Genomic DNA, 25,685 nt, shown 5'->3' with positions numbered 1-25,685 from the left:
TGTCACATGCATTTCCTGCATCATTTTGTGATAATCATGTGGTTTGTTCCCTTCATTTTATTAGTGTGGTGTGTTATATTGCTTTTCATGTGTTGAACCACCTTTACATTCCTGGGATAAATCCCACTTTACGATGATGTATAATCCTTTTAATTAAAATTCTTCTAATTAAGGAAACTGCTGTTTTGTCTGCTAGTATATTTTTTGGTGTTTTTGCATTTATATTGTTAAAGGATATTGGTCTGCACTCTTCTTGTGGTGTCCTAGTCTCACGTTGCTATCAGGGTAATGTTGGCCTCATAAAATGAGTTAGGAAGCTTCCCCCCTCTCTTCTATTCTTTGGGAAGCGTTTGAGAAGGATTTGTAATCCTTCTTTAGCATTTGGTAGAATTCACCAGTGAGGCCACCAGGTCCTGAGCTTTTCTTTGTTCTGAGGTTTTTGATAACAGATTCAATTTCTTTACTTTTTCATGGGTGTATTGAGAATTTCTATTTCTTCATCAGTCAGTTTTGCCAGTTGTGTTTCCAGGAAATTGTCCATTTCATGTAACTTATTTAAATTTGGTGCCATCTTTCATAGAATTCACTTATAATCTTTTTTTTTAAATCTCTGTAAGGCTGATAGTAATGTTCCCAATTTCATGTCTTTTTTTTCTTGTTTTTCCCAAGCTTTATCGAGATTTAATTTACAAAAGTTGTATATATATAAGGTATACAACTTGATGATTTAATATACTTACACATTAAAATAATCACTACATTTAAGCTGGTTAACCTATCCACCAATGCACATAGTTACTTTTTTTCTTTTGCTTGTGAGTAATCTGAGTCTTCTCACTTTTCTTAGTACAGAATTAGTATTTCTTTTATTTTCTTATATTGTAGGGAGATAGCAGCTTTGTAGGCTTCCATGTGTGCCTTTCCATATAATGTCACTTGTGCTAATATGAAGATTCTGTCACCTACCAAGCACATTATTGCCAACTATATACTGAGAGTCTGGAGGAAAAAAAAAACAAACAAACAAACCCTGGGTGGACCCACAGAACCATTGGATGTCCTGTCAGAGGGAAATGAGACAGAAGTCCATTATTGCCTAGACTTCATAAGTCCCTTTATAAGCAGAGAACTCACATTCAATATTCTCTTTTTTTTAATGCAGGTATCCTCCTTACCACAGTGCACAATTACCTTGGTAAAATAGATAAGGGTTTTTTTAGGAAAGGCTTGGCTGGGTTTTTCCGCCACTTCACTCAGAGGGCTCTGTCTGGGCCTGGGGGATGACTTAGACCTGGATACTTGGTGGGAGACTACAGTTTTCCACTACAGCTGCTAACATCAGCTTTCTGCTTGCCAGCTCTCATTTTGTTTATTTTTTGTTTTCCTTATAAAAAGCAAATAACAACTCAGCTAGCTGTACACACATCTAGATCCTGGAACACTACTGTCTATAACATTGCCACAGATTCTGGTCAGTCAGATGAGACTGACCACCACCTTGGCCTTGCTGCCCAGTAGGGTAATGATGCTCACCCTGTCCATGATAGTTTTGTGCCACCATTGGGACCCTGCCTTTTGAGAATCCTGTCTTCTCCATTGATTGCCAATTCCATGCCAGCATTGCTTGCTTCCAACAATGGTTTGCAGAGGAGAGTCAGCACTGAGTTTCTCAAAGATGCCAGTGCCACTTCACCAGCATGTTCCTTATTTGAGCAGTGATTTCTCGGCCCTCCAAAGAAACAGAGGCCGGAGGTAGGACATCTGATCTCATGTTACAAATCACAGCTAAAAACCTTCCGCCCTGGACCTTCTCGCCAATTCCTCAATTTTCCAATTATTTCCATGCCATTTACTGTATACTGTTGTTGTCCAAGCTTATATAACATGCATATTAGGCTGCTGGGTTGGCCCCTTTAAGGACATCAAACCCTGAGTCACATCCCTGTGCTCCCACGTTATTAAGTTCTCCCCCATATCGACTTATATTCTGTCCCCTGACTTGCAGGCTCAATATTCTCAAAATCCATCGGCACATATATTATCTCACTTCATGCAAGTAGAGAAGAGCCACGTCCTACAGTTTTTCTGAATGTAAGGCATTTCCCATCCAAACAAAACTTTATTTTGTTTTCCTGTGCTGTGATCTTACCTAGTCTTACTTGCCCTTGTCATTAGTCCGATAGCAATGAAAGTTAGCAGAGATTAATATTGAATAAGAGAAGCAACATCTGTTCAGGCAGCTGCCCTAGATGAGGTCTTTGCAGGCTCTCCAGGAATGAGGCAGCTTCTCTCCAGTAGCAAGCATTAGGGGGTTCTCTCCAGTAGCAAGCATTAGGTGAGGTTTCAGGAGGATTCTGGGTATTCAGTGTTCTCCTGCTGGTCACTATAGCGTGTCTCGGGGTTCCACTTTTTCTTTGTCAGATTCATACATAAATATGGAAACCTGTAAATTCTGTGCATGCCATCTCCATGCAGCTCTGCCAACCAACAGTTAGGATCAGGACCTGATATTCCACCATCTGCCTTATGACTGCAGGAGAGGAGGTCTCCTTAATCCAGTAGATTAGGGTGGGTGACAGATTGGGCTATCCCGTCAGACACACACACCCATGATAGAGAACCAGTTTAGGGCAATCTTAGAGCCACCTTAACAACTACAACTGTTCAAGCTGTAAGGTATCTCACAGTCTACACAGCCAGCCCCCAGTCCAGCTGCATACCCCAAATGTGATCCTGGAGGAGAATAGATGTATGTCTTAGGCATGTCTTTCTTCTTCAGTGACTGCCTCTGGCATCGATGGCACCCCAGGAGGGACCAGGTCCTTTCCCGTCATCCCCAACCAAGAGACACCCACGATCTCACAAGTATGGGAAAATCTGGGGTTCTGGTTTCACTTATAGGTCATCATTCCATGATGCCAATCTTCTTTCTGTGGCACCTGAAATTTATCCTCAGAGCGGTCTTAAACCACATCTTACTCTACTGACTCACAATGCTATGAATCAATGGACAGCTCAATGAATGAATGAATGAGGTAGTGAAGAAAATATTAGAATGTAGAGCCAAATATGGCTATATGAGAAAGCTGAAGTTGAGTGACACATTTGATTCAGCGACATGATGTTTATAGAGGAACTAACGTGTGTTGTTCCAGTGCACAAGGTCCACACAGAGTGTGGAGATGGTGTGTTTCCAAGTACTTTCCAGGACCATGAGAACGTCATGTGGATTAGCTCATGCAGAATGCCTCAGGAGTCATTGGTGACTCTCAGGCAGAGTCCCAAAAGGTTCTGTTGGGCCTGAAGCTCACACCATTTGGAAGGTTCTCTTCTAAAATTATGAAAACAAGTACAAAAGTGAATATTTAGGATTAGAAGAAAATTTATAATGAACCATAAAGGTGACAACTAAATTACTAAAATTCCAAAATATTATGTGTCTATCTATCATCTATTCATCTATCTATATAAATATGATGAAGCAAAAGTTCAAGGTGAAAGATACAGTGGTTTTATTGTGAATCAAAACAGCTAACTCTTGAAAATTTTGCACACACACAAATCACTATCTTGGATTTTAAAAATGATTGTTGCTTAATGTTTGATACCAGTGCTCTTTCATGTAATAAAATAATGTGTGTGTGCTATATTAAAATATGAAGTATGGTTAAAAGCCATGTTAGGAAAACATCTGGACAGTTACACATCCAAGCAAGTAGAGGGAAGTACAACTGTTTGCAATATTTTAACAAATTAGTTTGTGAGGCATTTGGGTACTAGAAAAGATGATGACCGTGCTACCCACAAGTGCTAGAGATGGATCCAAAATGAATCCAGCATATTCCCAAGGTCTCAAATTTCCAGAACATATTTGCATGCCATAGAGAGCGGAACGATCACACATTTCATACAGACAGGGTAATGAGAGGTCTTCCTGCTAAAGTGTGGGTACAGGGGGAGTTAATTAGTCTTGCTCCTTGTTGCTTATCTCTTTCTTATTTTCTTTAGGATATTTTTATCAAATAGCTCTTTTTCCCGGTAATGCACAGGTGGCCCCTGTAGGTACTTTTTTTCTGCCTCCTTGTAATCTAATCCATCAAGTGCAGCAATTGAACAAATGATTGCTTCTGGCAGAAGAACTTCCAGAACAAAACTCACTTTGTCATCCCTTACCAGATTCAGCGTTTTCTTGTCTATTTGTTTGTAGATTTCTTGTAAATGTCTTACCACCACATCCAACTGGTCTTCGTCCTCCAGGTATGTTTCAACGCAGATCACGTACCTGCTCGAATTCCTAAATGATACCAGCCACCTGGACTGTTTCCTGCCTTGGACAATGTCCAGAAGATGGTGATCGGCCCCCTTTGTTTTCACGATGAAGTCCACTAGCTTCTGGTTGGCTCGGTCCCGAGCAGCCTTCATCCGGTCAGGGAGAATTTTCTTGCAGGGCTTCTTCCCGTCCAGGGAGGTCTCCTCCTCAGAATCTTCCAGGTCGGCATAATTCACCTTTGGGAAATCAATCTCCAGATCCCTGTCTTGGATGGCTTTCCTAATTGGGTAACTGATGTCAGCAGCATAATAGTCCAGGAAACTGCCTGCAAAAGAACCTCGCCTGAGCCTTTCTCTGTAGTGGGCAATCAGGGAGAGGCACCAGTTCACACTTTGCTCATACAATTTCCTGGCTCTCTTTATTAGTTTTTCTTTCTCTTTACAATCCAGGTGCTTTAATCTTCGAAGAGGAACTCGAATGCCACTCATTTCACAGTGCATGTTTGCCTCAACCAAAAGCACCCTTGCAGTCTGCTCTGTTTGGCTGACACTCTTTACTACTGCAGGCCAAAATGGGTGATTCTGAAATTTAAACCAGACCATCATTCCTCCTTCAATGGGACAAGGCCCTTGTGGAAAACCCATGCTTGCCACTTGTCCCATTTCTTTGTTGGCATTCTTTTTAATAGTGGTGGTGGGGTTAATAGCCTTTGAGTTGACTGAAGGTTGAAGTTCTTGCAGCCCTTTCTCAAACTCTGTCACCTGCAGCTTCCTTTTTCTATTTGCCAGACCGAGTGAATAACACCGCCTCTGGTTAGGGGCACTGGAGGATGCTGCTGCACCTTCCAAGCCTGGCTTCCAGGCAACCTCTCCATGGTCCTCAACATTCCCTGAGAAGGCAGAGCTTTCAGAGGAGACAGCCAGGGTCCTTGGGTAGGTGTCATGTGCCCCTTCTTTGTGAGCTTTGGGCAAAGTGAGGTTGAAGCTTGGTGACAAAGGTGGAAGGACACCTCCATCTTTAGCACTTGTACCCTTCTCTTTGACTGTGCGATGCAAAGACATACCTCTTGAGGTGTCCCTATTTCCTTTGCCTCCTGTCTTATGATCATCTTCTGAAAGTGATGGGAACTTTGAGGACACACTGCCGCTTCGCGAGGACTTTGCTCGCCTTTCCTTTAGAGTACGCGTGACCGTTGTGTGTGTGTGTGGTTGGCCTCCTGCCTTATGAACATCTTCCAAAAGTGATGAGAACTTTGAGGACACACTGCAGCTTTGTGAAGACTTTGCTCGCTTTTCCCTTAGAGTACGCATGACCATTGTGTGTGCATGTGGTCGACCTCCTGTCTTATGATCATCTTCCGGAAGTGATGAGAACTTTGAGGACACGCTGCAGCTTCGCGAGGACTCTGCTCGCCTTTCCCTTAGAGTACGCGTGACCGTTGTGTGCGCGTGTGGTCTGCCTCCTGTCTTATGAACATCTTCTGAAAGTGATGAGAACTTTGAGGACACGCTGCAGCTTCGCGAGGACTCTGCTCGCCTTTCCCTTAGAGTATGCGTGACCGTTGTGTGTGCGTGTGGTCGGCCTCCTGTCTTATGATCATCTTCCAGAAGTGATGAGAACTTTGAGCACACGCTGCAGCTTCGCGAGGACTTTGCTCGTCTTTCCCTTAGAGTACGTGTGACCGTTGTGTGTGCGTGTGGTCGACCTCTTGTCTTATGATCATCTTTCGGAAGTGATGAGAACTTTGAGGACACGCTGCAGCTTTGCGAGGACTCTGCTCGCCTTTCCCTTAGAGTACGCGTGACCGTTGTGTGCGCGTGTGGTCTGCCTCCTGTCTTATGAACATCTTCTGAAAGTGATGAGAACTTTGAGGACACGCTGCAGCTTCGCGAGGACTTTGCTCGCCTTTCCCTTAGAGTACGCGTGACCGTTGTGTGTGCGTGTGGTCGGCCTCCTGTCTTATGATCATCTTCCGGAAGTGATGAGAACTTTGAGGACACGCTGCAGCTTCGTGAGGACTGTGCTCGCCTTTCCCTTAGAGTACGCGTGACCGTTGTGTGCGCGTGTGGTCGGCCTCCTGTCTTATGATCATCTTCCAAAAGTGATGGGAGCTTTGAGCACACGCTGCAGCTTCGCGAGGACTTTGCTCGCCTTTCCCTTAGAGTATGTGTGACTGTTGTGTGTGCGTGTGGTCGACCTCCTGTCTTATGATCATCTTCCAAAAGTGATGAGAACTTTGAGGACACGCTGCAGCTTCGCGAGGACTTTGCTCGCCTTTCCCTTAGAGTACGCGTGACTGTTGCGTGTGCGTGTGGTTGACCTCCTGTCTTATGATCATGTTCTGAAAGTGATGAGAACTTGGAGCACACGCTGCAGCTTCGCGAGGCCTTTGCTCGCCTTTCCCTTAGAGTACGCGTGACCATTGTGTGTGCGTGTGGTCGGCCTCCTGTCTTATGATCATCTTCCAAAAGTGATGGGAACTTTGAGCACATGCTGCAGCTTCGCGAGGACTTTGCTCGCCTTTCCCTTAGTGTATGCGTGATGGTTGTGTGCGCCTGTGATCGGCCACTGTCTGGGGCGTTTTTATTCTGTGAACACACCAGCAGCGATTTGAGGTTTTTTCTTTTCCTAAGACTCCTCAGTAAGGTACCTTTAGGCTTCCGGTACTTTTTATGAGCTTGCTTTTGTGGTCCCCTTTGAGATGGTGTAGTGGTCTCTAGACCATCTGATGCTCTTGCTGGACCGAAATTTGCTCTCTTATTCAGGATCTCCAGTGCCACTTTAAGAGCATTTCTGTAGGCCACTTTCTGTCCTGGTGGAACACTGGCCTTTGACTGGGCCACTAGCAAGGAGGTAATGGATTCAATTTGAGACTCATTTAGGATCTTTATGTCTGTGCTTTTCACTTTAATTTTTTTACCTACTGAGAGTATTTGAACTTCTAGAGAAAGTGCTCTTTTCCTCATATATTTTGGTGAGATCCCAGATCTGGACAAAACCTTTGCTGGCCAAATGTGGCCTTTCCAATTGCATAGGATATACTCAGCAGCCATTATGATTTGAGTTTCCTCTCAAGACGGAATTAATAGAAGTTGAAGGGTCTGGCCGTCATACCCACAGCCATGGCAGGTGTTCCCTAAAGCAATGTTCTTCACCACACCTTTTGGCCTAGGACCACAAAGGGTTTACACCTTATGTGGCCTGTCTTTCTTCACCTGAATCTCCCAGGGTCGCTGGAGCCTGTGTTTTGAATGGACTATATTGGAGAGTACTGGAATGTGGAAAAGGAAAAGAAGAAAAGTATTAGAAAAAATACTCCTTTTGTGTGAAATTAGAACAACGTTGGTCAATGAGAATCGATAAGAGGTAAAGCAAAGAAATAGAGTGTGTATCAGACGGGCGTGGGGGTGGGGGGTAAAATACACGGCAAGTATCAGGGAAAAATACAGAAGATACCAGAGGAGTTTTATAACCTGCCAAACCCAACTTCTTGCCCTGCTTGTTACTACTGCATATTAAAGAGCATCTGTGTGGGGAGGTGGGTGTCATTTTCTAGATCTCATCTGTGGTATTGGACATCCTGTGCCTTTTGTGCTCCCCCGGGTTCATTCTGGGGGAATGTTTCAGTTTTTATTTTCTGGGGTGCTGGTGCCACCCTGTGTACCCAGGGAAGCCAGAGGTGATCTCCAGCCTACAGACACTGAATGTCAGCACAATGTTGTGTTCAAGAGCACGAGCCTAGAATCCAGAGGTTCACAAAGATCATTATGGTGGTTACTGGTACCATCTTCACAAGAGTTGCTGCAGGCATGGGCCATTGGCTGTGACCTGCACTTTTTCATTTCTCTATGGTGGTTTAAAAGGCTTCCCCCCACCCCACCCTCCCCACACCAAGCACTTAATTTGTGTAAAGAAGTGGCTGTAGAGTGAGGAGCAAAGTAAACCACACTCCAGATTCAACATGAGATGACTGCAAATGAGATGCTTAGTAAAATGGGAACGTCTTACTGAATGCCACGTAAATCCTGGGAGGTGTGGTTCTGTGAGCTGCATCTGTTGATTCACACACTCCAACTGCGTGTCCAGCAGACCCTTTATTCTGCTCTGTGCTTCTGAGGTGCTCTGTCCTTCCAGGGATCAAATGACGTCAAATGTAGATAGATACCCAGGACGTATGCACCTCTAATGTCAATCTAGAAAATCAGAAAAGCAGACGGGAAGTTAAGCCAATGAAATGGGGATGGATTCATCATTTTCCCTTCCCCAGCTCTGGAGTGCAGGCCATTCTGAAACAGAAATGTTAGTTAAATCTCACTTATAATGTAGACATGTCTATTTTCTTCCTTCTTTTGCATTTCAAATACATCTCCACGTGAAGCTACTTAGTTTATCCTAGTCCTCCTATTTCAGAACAGTGGGAAGTACTGCTTTCATAGTAGCCTTTGCCTGTCTTGGACACACAGATTTAATGATAGTAGTGACGTGTGTGTGTGTGTGTGTGTGTGTGTGTAACAAAAACAGAGTCTATAAAGTAAGTGTGTTTTTGGTGTTTCTGAAGTAACGCTAAATGCATTTGCGGAGAACATAAAACGTGTAGAGAGATATATACTGGAGGCAATACATTATAGATGCTTACTCTCAATATGATGGTGTATGGGCTTCTCACACATTTCCTATGCATCCATATACACATGCCTGGTGCATATTACCTAGGACTATATTTCTTCACTCAAGAGCATATTTGATCACTGTTTCATGTGAATGCTGATTTTTCACATAACTTTTGTGAGTCTCTTTACAATGTGGTTTTTCCCTGACATTTAAAAACTTTATCTAAATACATTTCAAACACTCAGATGTGTGTAATGCAGAAAATGCAATTGTTCTCTCAATCCCCCCCCCCCAGAAATTCCCTGTTCATGGGTTCCGCTTTTCTGTATACACTGTACAAATATGTATAATAATTCATTTATAGATTTTAGCTCACCCATTATCAGTTTCAAATGATATGTTTCATAATACAAAATATTATTTCCCTAAGAAATGTGTGTATGCACAACTTTCTTCACACATACTCATAGATATAATATGAAATGTATGACTAACTATACATACTTTGGGCATAGTCTGCACACACTTTTTCTTGCCAGACTGTATGATCATGCAGGTATTGTGTCCTCTGCTTTAGAGAACTCAGCGTACTGGCTCTCAGAACACAAGTGTCACGTGAGGACACAGAACAAAAGGGAGAAGGAAAAACAGGTGACTCAGCCACTGCAATCTCCCTGCAGCAGGACCTGCCAGCCTGTCACACAAAACAGGAGGGCCTGAGTCACCTCAGCCCCAACCAGATAGCTACCAACCCCCAAGACACACATACACACACTTACGCACATACACTCACAGATATGTACACACACTCAGAGCAACGACGTTAGTGACCCAAGATGCCTGATATTGATGCATATAATCCATGCTTTCTGCTCTACACATGCAAGCAAATGTTTCTGCTTCCAGTGTAGATGTTGTTTTCAGCTCCTTATTTTGAAAATACACGTGGGAGAAAAACAACAAACAAACAAACAGGTTAGAGAGGGAGGGAGCCAAAACATAAGAGACTCTTAAAAACTGAGAACAAACTGAAGGTTGATGAGGGGTGGGAGGGAGGGGAGGGTGAGTGATGGGTATTGAGGAGGGCACCTGTTGGGATGAGCACTGGGTGTTGTAGGGAAACCAATTTGACAATAAATTTCGTATTTAAAAAAAATGAAAATACACGTGGAAAATCTAAAATGCTGTTTAAAATTATAAAGTACAAAAAATGTTAAGCATCAATAATCTGATCACCTAGGAAGAATGCTAACTGCAAATATGTGAGTCCACAGACTCTATTTGTACATATTTTATATAAGATACTAAAAAGGGTTTTAAAAACCGTACCACCGGGGCACCTGGGTGGCTCATTCAGGTAAGCATCTGACCTTGGCTCAGGTTATGATCTCACGGTTCGTGAGTTCAAGCCCTGCATCAGGCTCTGTGCTGACTGTGCAGAGCCTGCTTGGGGTTCTCTCTCCCTCTCTCTCTGCCCTTCCACTGTTCGTGCTTGCTTTCTCTCTCTCTCTCTCTCTCTCTCTCTCTCTCTCTCCCTCAAAATGAATAAATAAGCTTAAAACAAAACCCATACCACCTATTTGAATACTCTCTCATATTCACATTTGTGTATATCTATTATAAAAGTATGAAACACTTCGATGGAGTAACTTTCACCAGACAACCAAAACAGCAATTACGGTTGTTTTTCCGATTACTAAAGCAATGCATCTTTGAGACAGGCAATCAGAAGAGAAGGGTGTGAAATGAAAATATTAAATCCTAAGTGGCCTTCTCACCATATGCTTTGGCCCATTGTCCAAATATCTTCCATGAAGGGTTGGTACCTAATCTTGCAGAGGGTTTTCTTTTTCATACTAACAGAAGCTCAGCTCTCTTCTTTCCCTCTAAAGATGTATACAGGTGGGTGCATAGACAGACATGATAGAAAGAGATAATAATATTTAAATGTTGATCCTCTTTTTGCACACCAGGGGCAATGAATTAAAATAGACTCCTGGGGTGTCTGGGTGGCTCAGTCAATTAGGCGTCTAACTTCAGCTCAGGTCATGATCTCACAATTCGTGAGTTCAAGCCCTGCATCGGGCTCTGTGCTGACAGCTCGGAGCCTGGAGCCTGCTTTGGATTCTGTGTCTCCCTCTCTCTTTGTTCCTCCCCTGCTCGCACTCTTGTCTCTCTCTGTTCTCTCTCTCTCTCTCTCAAAAATAAACAAAAATTAAAAAAAATTAAAAAAATTAGAATCTTGAATGACACGAAAGTAACTTTCCAAGTGACCCCCAATCCTCAGAGACCTTGAATATGAAAATGTATCCAGAATTTTAGTTTACTATGATCTATCAAACATGCCTGCCCAGTAAAATCACATAGAATAAGACAGACGTGGAATGGTATAAATAGCAACTCCACAATCTATAACTTCACAGTCAATTCCAGACCGTCAAGAAGTAGAGCCTTCAGTTGGACCAGCTTCAATTTTTAAGTCCTGGTATACCTTTTGTTCTATTCCATTTGCTCTTTGGTTATGGAATGAAAGAGCCTGATGGCAGAGAGTATTTATTTATCCAATCAACGGCCATGAGTTTTAGAATTGTTTTGGAAGCTCTATTCTTTAACTCTTTTCCCCAGGGAGGGCTGTAATCACTTCACTTCCAAAGAAAAAGGAAAAGAAAACAACCCTCTGGAGGTGTTGTCTCAAAATGAGGGCACTTTCCTTGCTATGACTGCCCCCATCCCACTCCCCAGATGCAGGAATTCTCTCATATTTACCCCAATGACCCATCCCTACAATTACTGCCTATTTGTTGGAGCTTCTTTCACGCTGTAGGTTTTGTGATTTTAAACTGTCCCCTAAATATGTATTTCCTTAAATGGATGAGTTGGCAGTTCCCCTTTTTTATTATAAAGGCACATTTTATGTCATTTCAGTTATAAAAGAAAATACATTCTTGCCTATTTTTGCACCTTTCCAGTGCCAGATGAATTCAGCATGAACTTTCACATGCAAGAGTTGTTAAGCTTTCACTGGGTTTGAATTCTATTTGTAGGACAACTGAGTAGGGTCTTCAAACCTTTCCCTTATGTTGTTCACTAGTTTCATAAATTCATAGAGGTCATGCCTACTTGGAAACATGAGCCATTTTTGTACAAACATTTAAATGGCAAATGTTACAAACTGAAAAATCATGACTGCCCTCAGTCGTCTCAAAGAAGTGAAAAAATTAGGCTTGTTTCTCACCTCCAAATGATCAGCTATGACACTACATAGACATACACCTTCAAATTGCTGAGGTCTGCCTCCCAATTTTTCATTAACAAAGAAGGACCAACAGCGCCTAGTCTTGCAGACACACATCTTCAAGAGCTATCTACTCACAGAAGGGGAAGCAAGAGCACTTGAGCAAAGAACTATACAAAGTTCAGGGTTTCCCTCAGGGCCTTATTTTAAGACTAAAGAGACTTCTCTCCTATTCCTCTAGCAAACTCAGGTGGTTTCTTCCTTCCAGTAGGCTAACTTTCTTCCAAAGATGTTCTGTTAACCCCTTGGGTCCCTATTACCTGCCACAAGGAAACCTCCACTACCCTCTATAACACTAATGAAATCATGCATGGCATTAGGGTTAAAAAAAGTCAAGGGCAGCCTCCATAATTACTAGTATCTAAGCAAGTTGATGAGGTGTAATTTCAGAACCTATTGATTGCCCTGTGTCATGCACAAGGAGAAAAATGTGCCCTCGTTCATATGATAAGTCATTGCATTGTAGTTTGTCACAACGACACTGGACATATGCCAGGTCCTTGATACCCATGGGGAAAGACTAACAAACCTATAATCTAATCTGACAAGGGCATGTTATGTATCCAACACAAAGACTGATGCACACCTTCATGTATTGACACAGGAAGAAAATTCGGGCAAAAAAAAATCGAACTAGAGACCAATTAAGTACAAATAATATGCTTTCCATAAAGCACATATTCACATGGAGAACAACGGTATATACTTTATCTTAGGACACAAAAGACATGTAAATGAAAGAGAAAAGTCCAGAATGGCAAACAGAAATGTCATGGTATGGTTCCACTGAAAACAGAAGAGGAAAAAGGATGGAAGTGGGTGGTGAGGGTAGACATCACTTTTCTTTCCTTTTTTTTTTTTTTGAAAGTAGTTTTCACCCCCAGTGTAGAGCCCAACACAGGGCTTGAACTCATCGACCCTGAGACCTGAGCTGAGATCAAGAATCGGACGCTTAACCAACTGAGCTACCCAGGCTCCCCTATATCACTTTTCAAATCATGTTTTAAAATATTACAGGGAGGACACATTTATGTGTACATAGGCACCAAAAACCTTACTTTATAAGGACTCTAAGGAGATATGAAGTGAAATACTGGATGTAAGTGAACAAAAAGAAGGCAACCAAAACTGTACCATACCGTTAGCATAGAAAGTGATGAGAATATATTTGAAATGTCTTTGAGGTGTACTTTACATTGGTCAAAGGAAAAATTATTATTAAAATGTATATTTTTAACCACATAAGAGATACTGTATTGCAGTCCAAGAAGAGAGCAAAGGACTGCTGAATGTGTGAAGGAACAATCTTCCAAAATAAAGAACGATATCAGGTGGTATATTTGATGTGCCAAACTGCAAGCATAATACATTCCATCACACACACACACACACACACACACACACACACACACGAAGACACACATACAAACAGGTCTAGGCTCATCATAGTAAAAGTTCTAGAAACCAAAGGGAAAGGAAGGGCCTTAAAAACAAAGAGGGAAAAACAAGCATGGCTATTAAGCAATATTCTCTTATTATTTTAATTAGAGAGAACTTGATAGAATTCTTTGGAGACCAAAAAGGAAAAAAAAAAAAAGTCAAAAAGGGAGCAATGAGACAAGAGTACCATGATAGGAAGAGTGGGCACTTGTAGTTCTAGAAAAACCAAGGGAAGATATGGTGCTTCTGAGAAGCCATGATCTGAGGAGGAGACCTCAGAGCTTGGGCTCACACTTTGTCTTTTAGACATGCTTCTTAGTTTGTGTGTGTATGAGCTACTCATTGTGTGATAATACTCACAATATTATCCTCTAGGTTACACAAAGTAACATTAGATCTCCCAACCCTACCCATTTCCCTCATTTACTGACTTCAAATTTTCTCTCATTTTATGCACACAATAATTTTACTATAAGTAGGTGTAAATGAGTAAACTTACATCTTAAGGGTTCATGGGACAATCGTTAAGCAGAGGTACATGATGAGAAATACTTGGGGACCTCTGCTTTCAAGTACTCAGGTAACAATTCCTTCGTGCAGTGGTGTCACCTTAGGACAGTAAAACGGGACTGAGGTATGACAGGTTATTCAATCACCCTAACCCTTCACAAGAGGAGCTGCCATCCTCTCTTATAAAACAGGAGAGATTAGAGCTCTCAATGTCCAACTAAAGACCACACGCTGGCAATGCACACACACACACACACACACACACACACACAACTCACATTGATAGCAGACACCGACTAGTCTCGATGTTTCTACAGTTACTCCATCTCTCCAGTCTGTAAATATCCTTGTTAAATGTTTCTGTCTCCAGGAAGGAATGGCTTACCCCAGTTGTCATGGAAACCAGAATATCATCAAAATGTTCTCCCTGATGTTAGCTTTCTATGGAAACCAGGAAGTACCAGTACATCCTCAGATGCAGAGCGTTGATCTCACTCTCAGTCAGTTACACCCTGACCAATCCAATGAATGAATGAATGAATGAATGAATGAATAAAATATTAGAGACACTACTCGATGTTCTCATGGAAAAGGCATTGAGGGCAGAGGAGTTTTCACAAAATGGATTAGAGAGGAAATAAAGTAGAAAGATAACAGCTTTACACACACGTACACACACACAGACACACACACGCCCCACACTTAGGATCCAAGTCCTGTTAAGGACCTCCTTTCAACCTTCCAGGACACATGAGGCCAGGTGCATTTGTGTAGGTGGGATCCAAGGACTGTCACTCAATTTAAAATGACCCAAGAGGAGAAAACATGTGAGGATAAAGGACCTGGGCGTCAGGGGAAGGCAAACTAGAAACTCAGGTTGCAGCAGGACCAAATGACCCTGAGTCAACACTTGGACAAATGTGTATTGACAGGGTTTTCAGGACACCAGTGGTTCCTGAGAAGAGAGACAACTTCCACAAATGTCATTGATCTAGGACATTAAGGGAGGTGGAGATGAACCTCTCACATTTGGGATCTGTGCTCAGCATGTACTGCTGCAACCACACTGCCAAAGAATACTATGCTCAGAGATAGGGCTCCTATCATCAGGGCACACAGCACATACTTCTTCTCTCATAGTCATTTATTTTAGGGGACAGAGCTGCCCTGTGGTGCAGCTTTTCCTCCTATTAATGAATTCTAGGCGATTCTTCTGTGGCCAGTCTTGGGCAGTGATGTGCTGGAAACAGGTCTTTGGGAAGGGAGAGTGCAGTTCCGATTTCCAGAGTTTTCCTATTTCCATGATGTAAATACTCCCACTATGGCCGACTTTAAGCCACCAACATGATGTCACTGAATGCTGATTTGGCGAGTGATGCCCCAAATCAGCCCTCATGAGGTGATGGATCCAGACACAGACACAGATGGCCCAGCACAGCCCTGGACCCCAGATTCTGAAGCAAGACAAAGCCCTCCCATCCCGCATGCAATCCACAAGAGAAGGGCAAGCTGGACTTTTATATAACAGTGTGCCAACTAAATAAAGGCTTTCAACATGTTCTTAGTGTAGAGGAGTGGGAGAGAGATATCAAGACACCCCCCCCCCCGGTGTAGCCTATGTAGTTTTGGGGGAGGGAAAATAGTGGGGTGCATTCATGGTCGATCTTCTCAAATCAGAGATACTTTCTGAAAGACGGATGTGGGTTTAAGTCTCAGCTCTGCCTCTCCTCAGCTGTGTGACTTTCACATTGTGCCCTAAGGTCTCTGTTCCCTAGTGTCCGTTTTTGTCAAATCAGCTCATAGTGTCTCTGCTCTCAAAGGGTTGATTAAACTTTATGAAAGAACACTGGACGTCAGCAGTGCCCGGTGGTCATTCTGGAACCCTGGTGGGGAGGGGGGTCCCTGAGAACCTGCTGGAGGGCCAGTGAGGTCTTCCTCTCCCTACTCAGTATCAGTGAATCTGGATTTCTTGGTTGCCTTCCACTGAAACAACAGACTGTAAGAGGTGAAGAGGCAGGTAAGAAAATCGAGGCCTTTCCTATTCAGGTAGGTATTGAATAGACTTGCAAAGATGTAAAACAATGCCATACTTTTAATACTTTTGTTTGTTTTCAAAAATATAGTAATTTTTTCAAAAACCATATTTACATGTAAGCAATAATGAGCTGAATATTATTTTTAAATGAATGCATTAAAATAGACTGCTACGGGGCGCCTGGGTGGCTCAGTCGGTTAAGCATCCAATTTCGGCTCAGGTCATGATCTCACAGTTGGTGAGTTTGAGCCCCATGTCGGGCTCTGTGCGGACAGCTCAGAGCCTGGAGCCTGCTTCAGATTCTGTGTCTCCCTCTCTCTCTGCCCTCCCCTGTGTCTCTCTCGCACTCAAAAATAAATAAACGCTTAAAAAATTTTAAAGAAGGAAAAAAAAATAGACTGCTTAGTCTTTTTTTCAAAATACTTGAATATTTTATTAAAGTGGCCTCAAGAGCATTATTTTTGAAAAATTAAATCAAGTTAGTTAACATACACTGTAGCATTGGTTTTAAAAAGCATTATTTTTTCATTAAAAATTTAAAATATTTTATTGAATTGAAATTCATATATTTATTTATTTATTTATTTATTTATTTTTAGTTTTATTTTTAGGTTTTTTTTTTATATTTTAGTTAGTTAATATACAGGGCAATGTTTGTTTCAGAAGTAGAATTCAGTGATTCATCACTTCCATACAACACCCGGTGCTCATCGTAACAAGTGCCTTCCCTAATATCCATCACCCATCTAGCCCATCTCCCACCCACCTCTCTCCAGCAACCTTCAGTTTGTTCTCTATCGTTCAGAGTCTCTTGTGGTTTGTTTCCCTTCTCTTCTGCCTCCCTTCCCATATGTTCATCTGTTTTGTTTTGTAAATTCCACATATTAGTGGAAAAATCATACGGTATTTGTCTTTCTCTGACTAACTTATTTCGCTTAGCATAATACATTCTAACTCCAACCACGTCACTGCAAATGTCAAGGTGTCATCTTTTTTTTGATGGCCAGTTAATATTCCATTGTCACATTTTAAAGTATACTATTCGATGGCATTAGGTAAATTTTCGATGTTGTGAAATCATGACCTCTATCTTCTTAACAAAACATTTTCAGAAGTTCTAAAGGAAATCGTATACCCACCTTATACCCAGCCACACCTCATTCCCACCTGCCCCTACCTCCTGGCAACCACAACTGTACTTTCTGTCTTTATGGGTTGTCTTATTTTGAATATTTCATATGAGTCGAACCACACATAGTGTGGTCTAGCTTACTTCATGTAGAATGATGATTTTAAGGTTCATCTACATTGCAACGTTCCTTTTAATGTCTGCATAATATTCTGCTTTATGGATATTCCACCTTATGTTTACCCATTCATCTGTTGATAGAAGATTGAGTTGCTTCCACTTTTGGCTGTTTTGAATAGTGCTACTATGAACATACATGTTCATGCGGTTTTGGAATGCCTGTTTTAAATGGAGGGTGGTATATATCTCTAGGAGCAGAATTGCTGCATCATATGCTAATTATATGTTTAAGCTTTTGAGGAACCTCCAAGCTGTTTTCAACAGTGGCTGCGCCACTTTAAATTCCCACCAGCAGTGTGTGTATAAGGCTTCCAATTTCTCCACATTCTCAACAGCAATTTTGTTATTTTTCCCTTCCCCCTGCACCTTAGTTTTAGACACCCTAGTGGGTGTTAACAGCTATTGTTAGGTTTTGATTTCCAATTCCTAATGACTAATTATGTTGAGCATATTATCATGTGACTGATGGCCATTTGTATATCTTCCTTGGAGAAATATGTATTCAGATCCCTTTCCCATTTTTGCTGTTTGTTTGGTCATTTGGTTGGAGTTGTAAGGGTTCTTTATATACTCTAGTTACTAGACTCCCACTAGACATATAATTTGCCAATGTTCCCTCCCATCTTGTAGGATATCATTTCTCTCTGTCGATAGTGTCTTTTAATGCAAAAACATTTTCATTTTGATGAAGGCCAGCCTACCTATTTTTTTGTTTGTTTGTTGCTTTTGGTCTAATATTTAAGAAATCCAAGGTCATGAAGGTTTACTCCTCTGTTTTATTCTAAGAATTTAAAATTTTTAGCTGTTATATTTAGGCTTTTTGTGTATGGTGTGACTATAGTGTCCAACTTCATTCATTTGTACATGGATGCACCATTGTCCCAGAGGCACTTGTTAAAGGGACTATCCTTACCCCATTGAATGGTCATCATCAGTCATCCCTCACCCAACACACTGGTGTGCTTACAAGCGCCAGTGAAATGCTGAGCATTATAAGGAAGAGAACTGCAAGTAAAACATAAATCATTGGCTTAGCATTAACCTGTTACTTGAAGTAGGCAGTATGAAAGTGTGATCAGACTGAATAAAATATTGAAGCTTTGCTTCCAAATCTCAGATGAAAGAAGTAAAATGTGTGGTTAAAAACAGAAAAAAATACAGAGCTTGTAGAAAGTAAGGCAGGTACAAAAAAGCGAAATGTCAAATGGAAAGAGTATAGGGGAAGAGAGAGAGGGAGAGAGGGGAAGGGAGAAGGACAAAAGCAAATAGTATCCCCCAATTTCGAATTGTACGGTATATCGGAGTGGTGGAATAAAGTATGAATTTCATTTCCTTCATAAATTTTATATTTTCTAAAAATTATTTTACCATGAATGTTTATTGCTTTTATAATTAGAAGAAAGACTTAACAGTAGAACTGAATTTAACTAAGAGTGCTCCATATTAAATTATTTTTGGAAAGTGGAATGTTCCTTATTAGCTAAGCTCTAGAAGGATAACTTGATAATTCATGAAATCCTCTTGGCATCACTGTACGAAACCAAGACGTGGTGTAATGATCTATAGATAGCAGCCATCCAATACCTGTGTTTTCGTGTAGTCGGATGACAATTGAAACGCATCAATTTGACTTCCCCTTAAAAGTTTAATACAGATAAGTTCAAGTTTGGTGTTGGAAAAGTCAAAAGATGTTATAACTCAGTCTTGGTTATTCGTGGAGCAGATACTCCACTAATGTCCTTTGTTCCTATTTCTTTTCTGTTTTTCAGATTTTTAATAGTTTCCTAACATCCATGGACTGCATTTGCAAAACAATGACAATGGTGTTAAGAAGCCACAAGATGGAGATGTTGAGCTGCCATTGTTAATGACAGTCAGGTCCTCCTTGACAAATAACAGTGGTTCCAACTTCAGTGGGGTTGAGAGCAACCTGGAGAATTTATTTAAAATGCAGATTCCCAGGGGCGCCTGGGTGGCTCAGTCAGTTTAAGCGTCTGACTTTGGCTCAGGTCATGATCTCACAGTTCGTGGGTTCGAGCCCCGTGTAGGGCTCTGTGCTGACAGCTCAGGGCCTGGAACCTGCCTCAGATTCTGTGTCTCCTTCTCTCTCTCTGCCTCTCTCTCTCTCTCTCTCTCTCTCTCTCTCTCAAAAGTAAATAAACATAAAAAAATAAAAATAAAATAAAATGCAGATTCCCAGTGCCCACCCACATATTTGATTGGGCAGGCCTTGGATAGACCCAAGGAATCTGGACTCTAACACTCTCCTTTCTGTGATTTTGATATAGGTGATCCCACGCACCACACTTTGAGAAACTATGATGTAAATGGTAATCAAAACCATGGACCTATATGGAAACATTTAGGGAAAGGGTATAAATTGAGAAAAGAACTGAGTAAAATCAAGTCTTGAGGAATGCCATCATGTGAGGGCTCATTTGAAAAGAAGGAACTTGCAATGGTAATAAGAAGTTGCAAGAGGGGCACCTGGGTGGCTCAGTCAGTTAAGTGTCAGACTCTTGATTTTGGCTCAGATCATAATCTCACAGTTCGTGAGTTTGAGCACAGCATCGGGCTCATGCTGACAGTGCAGAGCCTGCTTGGGTTTCCCTCCTTCAATCTCTCTCTTGCTCTCTCTGTCTCTCTGCCCCTCCCCTGCTCATGCTCTGTCTCTCAAAATAAATAAATAAACTTTTATAAAAAGAATAAAAATGCCCTGTGACATTTGACACACCCTAAATAATTCATATACTTGAAATATATTATATTTCCCATCCCAAATTTTTTAATGTTATATTTAATCTTGATGATCAAAACATTCATTTTTTAGGCTCTGAAATATATAGCAGGCACTAGTTTGCAGTCAATGTTTGATGTTCAGGAAATTGTATACCAGTGGCTAAAAATGTGGCCATAATAATGACAATATAAAAATTATTATAATATAATCACAATTGTGGTATAACTAATTATAAACATTAATATTATTGTGCTGTTATCAATATTTGAGTGCTTGCTTTATATTATTGAGTGCCCATAAGATTTTTTATGCATTATTTCACTTAATTTCATCCAAAATACTATGAGAACAATACTGCTGTTATGCCTTTAAGATAGTAAGAAAGTCACCGAGGCTTAGGGAGGTCAAGAAATTAGCTCAATATCTCACAGTCTGTAAGTGGGAAGGCTTTGTTTAATTTCATGCTGGACTTTGTCTCACAGTCTGTAAGTGGGAAGGCCTCGTTTAATTTCATGCTGGACTTTCAGTTCATGCTTCTAGGATTTTTATGAGTTTCCCTTTAAGAAAACCCAATGCAGTCAAGTTTTACATTAATTTTAGAAAGGCATAGACTGCGGGGGCTTCCAGCTCCCCACCTAAGTCCTGGCTCTCCTCGTCTTCCTGGGCCCCTGTGTAGGCATCATTTCCCAGATTTCCTTGCTGTTAGATGTGACCGTGTGACTGAGATGTAGGCAATGAGGTGTCAGCGGAAATGGTGTGTGCCACTGCCAGGCCTAGCTCATAAAAAAAAAAAAAAAAGAAAGAAAAAAAAAATCCCCGTACCTGGCACACCTCCGTGCCCTTTTCCCCTTCTAGCAAACTGCAAAGGAGGCCACGTCCAGGGCACCCGTGGAAGTCACATGTTGGATGTGGCAGACTTTCTGACAGCCTGGGTCCCTGTAGAAGTGCATGGATAATGCCCACCATGAGGACATACTGACTTTCCCGGTAATGTTACAGGAGAAATAAACGAACTAGTTTGGAGTCATTATACATGTTTGGGTTTAAATGTCACAGTAATAGTGTACCACACCTGATGCAAGTTGGGTAAAAATAAATTTCAGGTATGCACTGTTCTATCATTATGAATTGCGATTGACTGCATTTCAAATAGTGGCTTAGACACATAGGGGGTTCACTTATTCCGGTTAACATGCAGTAGGAATACACTGTTCAGGGCTGGTGCTACACAAGGAGCCAGGATCTTCTCTTTTCTTGCCCCTCTGTCCTTAAATGTGGCTTTTGTCTCCAAGGTCACAAGCATTGTATCTATATCTCTGGCAGGACAAAGGGTAAAGATCAAAGGGGGAAGCCAGCTGCATCTTTCCAGTTCATGAAGCTTTCCTAGGAATGCCACCAGTGTCATCTGGGACACGTATCATGGCCAGCCCAGGGGCTGGACTGGGCCACGTGCTCACCTCTACACATAACGGGGTCAAGGTTCTGTTAGCAAGGATGAAAGGATGAAGGGTAGAATGCTTAGGTAGATGCACGGCCTGCCATAGCACTTATGTTACATTGTATTTATTAATTATCCAAATCCCTTGTGGTAGCTTCTTACAAATCCAGATTCCTGTCCTTGTGCTAGCCATAAAGAATCAGAATGTCCCTGAAAATTTGGATGCACACTACTTTCAGGTTGCTGAACTGCTGATCTTTGCTCTATCGAGGATAGCCCCTTTGTCTTTTCACCTGGTCTGGTGTCCATGAACTCTTCAATGGGTTTATCATTTCATGACGTTTAGGTGCATTCCAAAATGTTAAAGATAGTACCTTCCTCAAGTAACTTGTTTTGAAATTTACATTGAAAACGACAACTTTTTAAAGGACTCCCACATCTGCGGTCACACTCTTCAAAGACACAAACACTGCTAGAGATCATGATCTACAGCTGAAGATGAGGTTTATTTCCAGAGCAGCAAAGTAACCCAAAACGGTCACAGGTGCGGGCCAGGGGAGAGCAGTGGGGCAAAATACCAAAGGTCTGGTCCTAGCTCTACTGTGAAGCTCTACAAACTTGGGTAAACATTTGCGCTCTTTGATCCTCATCCTCTTAAATTATAAACTGGCCTTACACTAATTCATCTTCCAGAGGGTTATCAAGATGATTAAATGAGCTATGGGTATGTATACTTTCGAAGGGCAGTAAAGCTTGCAGAAATGTTGTTTTTATTTACGGGCAAACAGTAACCAATTTGAATTGTAAGTTTCAAATCTGCTCGGTTGAATCATACAGGTTTCCAGCATGATCAAGGTGGGGCACAATAGTACAGTCTCATTAGCACACAGATGATTGGATTACAGTGTATTGAGAGGAGAGAGGCAGCACAAATCACAGTATCAGGCAAAGGAAGGAGTGCCAACCAAGACTTGACAGAGAAGTCGACTGAGCTTGTTCAAAGGCCCAGTGGTGAAACAGCAATGGTGTGCTTGAGGAAACTGCAAGAAGCTCAGGATGGAGAGGATAAAAGGGAAGTTAAACGAGTCCAGATGCTAAGGGTTCTCATACATAGGGTAGAACCTCTTGTGGAGGCTCTGAGGAATTCACCGAAGGATCTTAGACATCCTAGTATCAGCTAATATTTGAGGACTCAGAGTTAGACAGTTCTGGCTTAGAGTCTTCATTCTACTCCAAGCTGTGGTTTTTGGCACAGGATAAATGAAATGACTGGTGGACCAGGATAGGGAAGCGGAATCAGGGACAGAGCGAAACTTGACATATGATAGGCATGGCATAGCTGATAGTGGGGAAGTGTGTGCCATTCAATAAATGAGGGTGGTACAATTATTTTTTCATGGGAGGAAAAAAGCAATTAGATCACTACCTGAGAGCAAGCACAAAGATCAATTCAACATGATCAAAGACTAAAAAAATGCAAGATCACACCTTAAAACATCTATAAGAAAACATAGGAGAAAACTTTTATGACCTTAGGGTTCATACAATTTTATTTGCAAAGGCCCAGGAGGCAAGGAAACAAATAGATGAATTGGACAACATCAAAATTTAAAACATCTGGGCATCAAAGGACATTCTCAACAAAGTGTCCAGGCAATCCATGGAATTGATAACAATGATTGCAAACAATCTCTCTGATAAGAGAGTAAAATGCTGAACATATAAAGAGGTCCGGCCAATCAACCACAACCACCACCGCAACTACAGCAAAGGTCATCTGATTAAAAAATTGTCAAAGGACTGGAATGGACATTTCTCCAAAGAAAGTATACAAATGGCGATAAGCGCATGAAAAGAGTCTCAACATAACTAATAATTACTGAAATGCAAATCAAAACCACAAGGAGACAGCACTTCACACTCATTTGGATGCCCATTATCAAGCAAACAAAATACAAAAACAAAACAAAGACAAAAAAAAAAAAAAAACCCGGAATAACAAGTGTTGGCATGGATGTGGAGAAACAGGAACAATTCCCCACTGTTGGTAGGATTGGAAACTGGTACAGTTACTATGGAAAACAGTATGGAAGAACCTCAAAAACTAAGCAATAGAGCTACCATACAATCCATCAATTCCGTGGCTAGGTATATGCCCAAAAGACGTGAAAGAAGAGAATCAAACAGATACAGAGTGTCAGAAAGATATTTGTGTACCTGTGCTCATACAGCACTTTCACAATAGATAAACGTGGAAACAAAGTGTCCATCCACAGATGACTGGAACCCCCCCCCAAAAAAAAAAGTGGACTACATGGGGAAATCATCTCAGAGGTCAGCCCAGCCGCCGCCACCGCATGCTGCCCTTGGGGGCCTCGACCTGTCCTGTCCTGTCCTGTCGTGTCCTGTCCTGTCCTGACGGAGCCCGGGAGGACTCTGGGAGGGACATCACCTCATAGGTCAGCCCAGCCGCCCCCATCCCATGAGTCCTCGGGGGCCTCGTCCTGTCCTGTCTTCTGTCCTGTTGGAGCCCCCGAGGACTCCGTGGGGCCATCACCTCAGATATCAGCTCAGTTGCCACAACCCCACACTGCCCACAGGGTCTTGTCCTGTCCTGTCCTCTCCTGTCCCATCCCCTCATCCGGGGGATGCCTCGGAGACATCACCTCAGAAGTCAGCCCAGCCGCCGCCACCCCACATTGCCCTCGGGGGCCTCATCCTCGTCCTGTCCTGTCACAGTCCTCAAGGACTCCATGGGATCACCTCAGAGGTCAGCCAAGCAACTGCCGCCCCACACCCTGGTCCCCTCGTGGCTGAGTAGACGCCCCCGCCCACCTCCCATGGCCAGACAGAGTCACCAGACCCGCCTCCCCACCCGCCTGGCCTCCCTAAGGGTCCCTATGCCCCACCCTCATCCTCTGTCTCTCTGTCCCTCCCTCCATCCCTCTACCTGCACGGCGACCTCCACACGGAGTCCTCTGCGAAGCTCCTCTGAGAGCCTCGGGAGGGCAACGAACTCCCCAGCCGTGCCTGGGCAGGAGCGTCGCTGATTGGTTGGCTAGGTGCACGTGACGGGGGCGGGACCTTCGCCGAGACACGCCCCCTGGAGGGACTGCCCAGGACCTTGGCGTCCGTGCCAAGGGTGGAGGCCAGGGCTCGGGGTTTCCCGTTCTACCGCCGAGGACGTTTCGCAGGCCATCCTCCTGGGAAATCACAAAAGGACACCGGAGTGGGCGACAGGTGCACCTTTCCTATGTGGGGGAATTTAACAATTCCTACTCCGTCTCCTCCCGGGACCCTTTCCACCCACTGCTTCCGCTTGCAGAGGAATGGCCATCCTCCTGAGTGTTCTGTGTAAACCACCCCCGTCCCTTTTCTACCGCTTTTGGTTTTGTTTGGTTTTGTGGAAGACCCGTGTGTGTATCCTTGAATATCCTTGCTTCCTGGTGCGTTGCCTGGGTATTACAACAAACTGTATCACGTTGTGCCTAGTATTCCGCCACATTCTTTCTCACCCAACATTGTGTCCTAACAGTGACTATACTATTCCGTGGAGCCACAGTGCTTTCATTTTCCCTGTGGTAGCACACACCGTTGCGGAACCACTCCTCGGTTCGTTCATCCATTTTCCTGTCCATGGACACGTGGATACTTTCCACTGTAGAGCCCTAAAAAGCAGTGATACTAGAAATATTCCAATGCCTGGCGTCCGTGCAATATGCTTTGCAGCGTCAGAAGGAGCCAAAGAGGTTAAAGCAGTTAATGACCTATTCCTAGGTCATAGGCTAGCTGAGTATTCAGTAGAACAAAATTATTTCCAACGTATGTGACTACACCAGCAGGTTGGGTTCTGATTGTTCCATATACGCACCAATACTGGGTATAATCAGATTACAATTGGCTGGGGAAGGGTGGTGGTGTGGGGAGGATGGGGATGGTGTCCGTGCTGGTGGCGTTTGCGGTGGTGGTGGCGGCGGCGGTGGCGGTGGCGGTGGCGGTGGTAATCCTCTTCAGCATTTCTCCCACACTAAGAAGAA

At 42.7% G+C, this 25,685-nt stretch overlaps 1 protein-coding gene across 3 annotated transcripts; it reads right to left on the bottom strand.

The window, feature by feature from the left end:
• Positions 1–3,488: 3,488 nt before the first annotated feature.
• Positions 3,489–24,672, bottom strand: LOC122235477 (PWWP domain-containing DNA repair factor 3B-like). 3 transcript variants are annotated; one of them, XM_042975103.1, is made up of 3 exons: positions 24,599–24,672; positions 8,279–8,463; positions 3,489–7,541 (listed from the first exon to the last, which is right to left on the bottom strand). In XM_042975103.1, exon 3 carries the CDS (start codon positions 7,321–7,323, stop codon positions 3,985–3,987), a length of 3,339 nt encoding a protein of 1,112 aa, XP_042831037.1. In that variant the 5' UTR covers positions 7,324–7,541; positions 8,279–8,463; positions 24,599–24,672; the 3' UTR covers positions 3,489–3,984. The 3 variants fall into 3 exon arrangements, with proteins under 3 accessions (XP_042831037.1, XP_042831038.1, XP_042831036.1); XM_042975104.1 differs by lacking the exon at positions 24,599–24,672 and adding an exon at positions 21,033–21,091; XM_042975102.1 differs by lacking the exon at positions 24,599–24,672 and adding an exon at positions 14,405–14,489.
• Between the last annotated feature and the right edge of the window lie 1,013 nt (positions 24,673–25,685).

This window comes from Panthera tigris, chromosome X, assembly GCF_018350195.1.
Source record: "Panthera tigris isolate Pti1 chromosome X, P.tigris_Pti1_mat1.1, whole genome shotgun sequence".
NCBI lineage: Eukaryota > Metazoa > Chordata > Mammalia > Carnivora > Felidae > Panthera > Panthera tigris.
This window is presented reverse-complemented; position numbering and strand designations above follow the sequence as displayed.

Excerpts from the sequence above, each read along its gene's own strand:
- LOC122235477 (XM_042975103.1), bottom strand. The coding sequence starts at position 7,323 with ATGGCTGCTGAGTATATCCTATGCAATTGGAAAGGCCACATTTGGCCA.